This window comes from Austrofundulus limnaeus, unplaced genomic scaffold (genome assembly GCF_001266775.1).
Source record: "Austrofundulus limnaeus strain Quisiro unplaced genomic scaffold, Austrofundulus_limnaeus-1.0 Scaffold960, whole genome shotgun sequence".
NCBI classification, from domain to species: Eukaryota; Metazoa; Chordata; class Actinopteri; order Cyprinodontiformes; family Rivulidae; genus Austrofundulus; species Austrofundulus limnaeus.
In genome coordinates this window covers 125,323-129,411 of record NW_013953362.1, presented here as the reverse complement: position 1 = coordinate 129,411, position 4,089 = coordinate 125,323, and the positions used below count along the sequence as shown (strand labels likewise).

At 44.3% G+C, this 4,089-nt stretch overlaps 1 protein-coding gene across 1 annotated transcript in view; it reads left to right on the top strand.

Moving 5' to 3' along the window:
- thbs3a (thrombospondin 3a) overlaps positions 1–4,089 on the top strand; it is a gene marked incomplete in the record, with an annotated part of 19,903 nt that overhangs the window by 11,810 nt on the left and 4,004 nt on the right. Inside the window, 6 exon segments of the mRNA XM_014029859.1 lie at positions 97–204; positions 278–437; positions 862–980; positions 1,073–1,125; positions 1,400–1,581; positions 2,908–3,086. Coding sequence (XP_013885313.1) covers positions 97–204; positions 278–437; positions 862–980; positions 1,073–1,125; positions 1,400–1,581; positions 2,908–3,086 — 801 coding nt within the window.

The window sequence follows — 4,089 nt, the reverse complement described above, 5'->3', positions numbered from 1 at the left end:
TGATGATGATGATGATGATGATGATGATGATGATGATGATGATGATGATGATGATGATGATGATGATGGTGATGATTGTCTGTCTTTGTCCATCAGGACAACTGTGTCCTCACACCCAACTCCGGTCAGGAGGACGCCGACAACGACGGGATCGGAGACCAGTGTGATGAGGACGCAGACGGAGACGGCATCAAAAACGTGGAGGTCAGAGTTGGGTTGTTGCCGTGGCTACGGGCAGCACAAGGACATCCTGTGACCTGTGTCCTCTGTCTCTCAGGACAACTGTCGTTTAGTCCCCAACAAAGACCAGCAGAACTCGGACAGTGACTCGTTCGGAGACTCGTGCGACAACTGTCCCACCGTGTCCAACAGCGATCAGAAAGACACGGACAACAACGGACAAGGAGACGCCTGCGACCAGGACATCGATGGAGACGGTGAGACACAAACCAGGGATTCTGGTCCCAACAGTCAGACTTCTGGTCTCAGAGCTCCAACAAAGTTTGGAGTAACGTTAGATTATTTCTCTAAAAATCTAAAAGTTTCTCACATTTTTATCAAATCTGATGAAACATGTCCACTTTTAGTTCCTGAGACATGAAAATGTCCAACTTTGCTGTGAGACGCCTGCAGCTAACCTGTCCATGTGTCTGTGTTGGACTGAGACATGTCCAGGTGTCTCTGTAATAGACTGAGACATGTCCATGTGTCTCTGTGATGGACTGAGACATGTCCATGTGTCTCTGTGATGGACTGAGACATGTCCAGGTGTCCCTCTGATGGACTGAGACATGTCCATGTGTCTTAAGGACCAGGACTTGTCCTCTGGCTCAGTAAAACCAAAACCCAGTCTGTCTTCAGGTATTCCCAACGTTCTGGACAACTGTCCAAAGGTCCCGAACCCCATGCAGACTGACAGAGACAGGGACGGAGTCGGAGACGCCTGCGACAGCTGTCCTGAACTCAGCAACCCCATGCAGGTGGGTCGGATCTTTTGGACCGGTCCTGTCAGAACCAGAGCCAGAACCGGTCAGGTCAGAGCTCATAGACTTTCTTTGTGTCTTTCTTTCAGACGGACGTGGACAACGACCTGGTGGGAGACATCTGTGACACCAACCAGGACACGTATGTCTGACACACATGTACCACCAGAACCTGGGTCAAGACCCAAACCAGAACCACAGAACACCAGGGTTTAGGTCCTCATAAGGTCTGCTGAGGTCCAAACAGAGTCACCACCTGGTTCTGATGAGGTCCAGACACTCAGGAAGGTTTAAACAGATGATGTAATCACCATGAAAACCAGTGACTCAGCGGATTCTGTCGTTGTACCCAGTAGCCCCGCCCCTCAGTTTGTCCTCAGTCTGCTGGTGTTTAAAGGTCTTCTGGTCCTCTGCAGGGACGGGGACGGACACCAGGACACCAGAGACAACTGTCCCGACATCCCCAACAGCTCCCAGCTGGACTCGGACAACGACGGCCTCGGAGACGACTGCGACCACGACGACGACAACGACGGCGTCCTCGACGACTTCGACAACTGCAGACTGATCATCAACCCCAACCAGAAGGACTCCGACGGTACCGAGAGCAGAACCCCAAGTCCAGAGCTTCGGCTCAGTATTTTTGAAAAATGTCAGAGTTTTAACTGTTGGAAATCAACAGGAGGCCATCTTGGATTTTATATTTACATTCAGATGTTAAATATTAATCTTGGCTATTATTATCTACACACTCAGCTGTGTAATTAGTGGCTAAATTATATGTGTTTATAAACTTAGCGTTAGCAGTTAGCTTATATTATTACTAGCAATCGTTCAAAAAATTCTAGCACAATAAGTCTTAAAATACCTCAATTCTAGCCATTTAACATTAGCAGTGATGGCTAGCTTGAATTTGTGATTAGCATTTAGAATTTGGTAAAGATTTTATTTGGCTAAAAATGTCTAAATTAGCTACAGCTTCTTGTGAAATTAGCATAAGCGGTTAGCTTAAATTGAGACTAGCATTCAGCATGTTTTAGCTACTATCACACAAAATTTCAGCTCAGTGGCTGTGTCCAAAACGACAGGCTGGGTCCTCCGGAGGACCCAGACTACCCGATCGAGGTGGCCTGGGTCCTTGGTAGACAGGGAAGACCGGAAAAAAAGAGGCTGTGAGTTTGGACGGTCTAGCCTCCCGTCCTTACATCATGTCACCTAGCAACTCTGACGATGCTAAACAAGCAAATATAAATCAAAACTAGAAAAATATCAATATATTATCATTATTAATATCACAAAACTATAAAATTAACTTAAAGGTAACATTTGAAGAACTAATAGACCCGATGTAGGTTCATGTTTATTTTGCGTTTTTTAGGACAAAAATAATATTTAAAACCACGTTTATACAAATGACAAAAGTGTTACAATTACAACCGCTAAAAAAAATTTAAATTTTATATCGCCATATTTTTATTTAAAACGTATTCTTTTGTCTCGCTTCGTACGCCATTACTAGCATAAAAAAAATCTCCGGTCGGGCCGCAATGCATTATGGGATATGGTGGGCCGGGAAGGATCCATCAGACCTGTCCTTCGATTCGGGCCAAAGGAAGGACGTATTTGTCGGCCACATCGGAGGAGTCTTCGGTTTTGGACGGCCTTCGTCGCGGCGCTGACGTATGCGGCCGACGAATTCGGCCTTCGGAGGACTCAGCCCACCGTTTTGGACACAGCCAAAATATCCTAAAACAGTTAGTGTTAGAGCCATTTGAAATTAGCTGTGGCAGCCATCTTGAATTTCCAAATCTAGGGTAGTTTTATCTAATAATGCGTACCCGCCTAAAAAACACCCTGGCCAACCTGTCCCACCCCCTTGTAACAACGTCTAGCTCCGCCCCCGTCTGATTCTGTGTGTCCTCAGCCAACGGCGTCGGAGACGTCTGTGAGAACGACTTCGATAACGACGCGGTGCTGGACCAGGTGGACGCGTGTCCAGAGAGCGCCGAGGTCACGCTCACGGACTTCAGGGCCTACCAGACCGTGATCCTGGACCCCGAGGGCGACGCCCAGATTGATCCGAACTGGGTGGTTCTGAATCAGGTGAAAGACGAACTTCCTGTCTTAAAATCTGAGGCTTTTGGTTTTTCTCTTCGCTAATTTTAGCTTTTTATCTGCTATATCAGATATCTTTCTGCATTTTCATGCTAATTTAAGCTGTTTTCTGCATTTTAAGCTACTTTTCACTGATTTTAGCAAACTAATTTTAGCTTTTTATTACTAACTTCACACTTTTGCAATAATATCAGCTTTTTACTGCTTAATTCAGCAAACATACTGTTTCTGCATCTTTGTGCTAATTTCAGCTTTTCAGCTACTTTTTAGCTATATTATCACCAAAAGCATCTTTTTGTACTTCTTTTACTACTAAAGTGAACTTTTTTTGTTCTTTTTACCATCTGTCAGCTAAATCCATCTTTTTTCTGTTTTTTAGCTACTTTTTGGCCCTGTTCAGCTTTTTTGACACATCTTTGCTATGATACTTCTACTGATTTTTCACATTTTCTTTTTTCCTGACTTGCAACAAATGTCAGCTGTTTAAATTGAACTTACACTAACAGTTTAGCTTTTAAACAGTTTTAGCTTCTTCAGCAACTTTTTCAGCAACTTTCGGCAGTTTTTTTAGCAGTTTTTTTAGCAGCTTCTTCAACAGCGTCCAGCAATTTTTTCATCAGTTTTCAGCAGTTTCATCAGCAGCTTTCAGCAGTTTTTTAGCAGCTTCTTCAGCAGCTTTCAGCAGTTTTTTTAGCAGTTTCAGCAGTTTCAGCAGTGTTTTCAGCAGTTTTTTCAGCAGTTTCATCAGCAGCTTTCAGCAGTTTTTTAGCAGCTTCTTCAGCAGCTTTCAGCAGTTTTTTTAGCAGTTTCAGCAGTTTCAGCAGTGTTTTCAGCAGTTTTTTCAGCAGTTTCATCAGCAGCTTTCAGTAGCTTTTTCTGCAGATTTCAGCAGTTTCTTCAGCAGCTTTCAGCAGTTTTTTCAGCAGCTTTCAGCAGTTTCAGCAGCTTTCAGCAGTTTTTTCAGCAGCTTTCAGCAGTTTCAGCAGCTTTC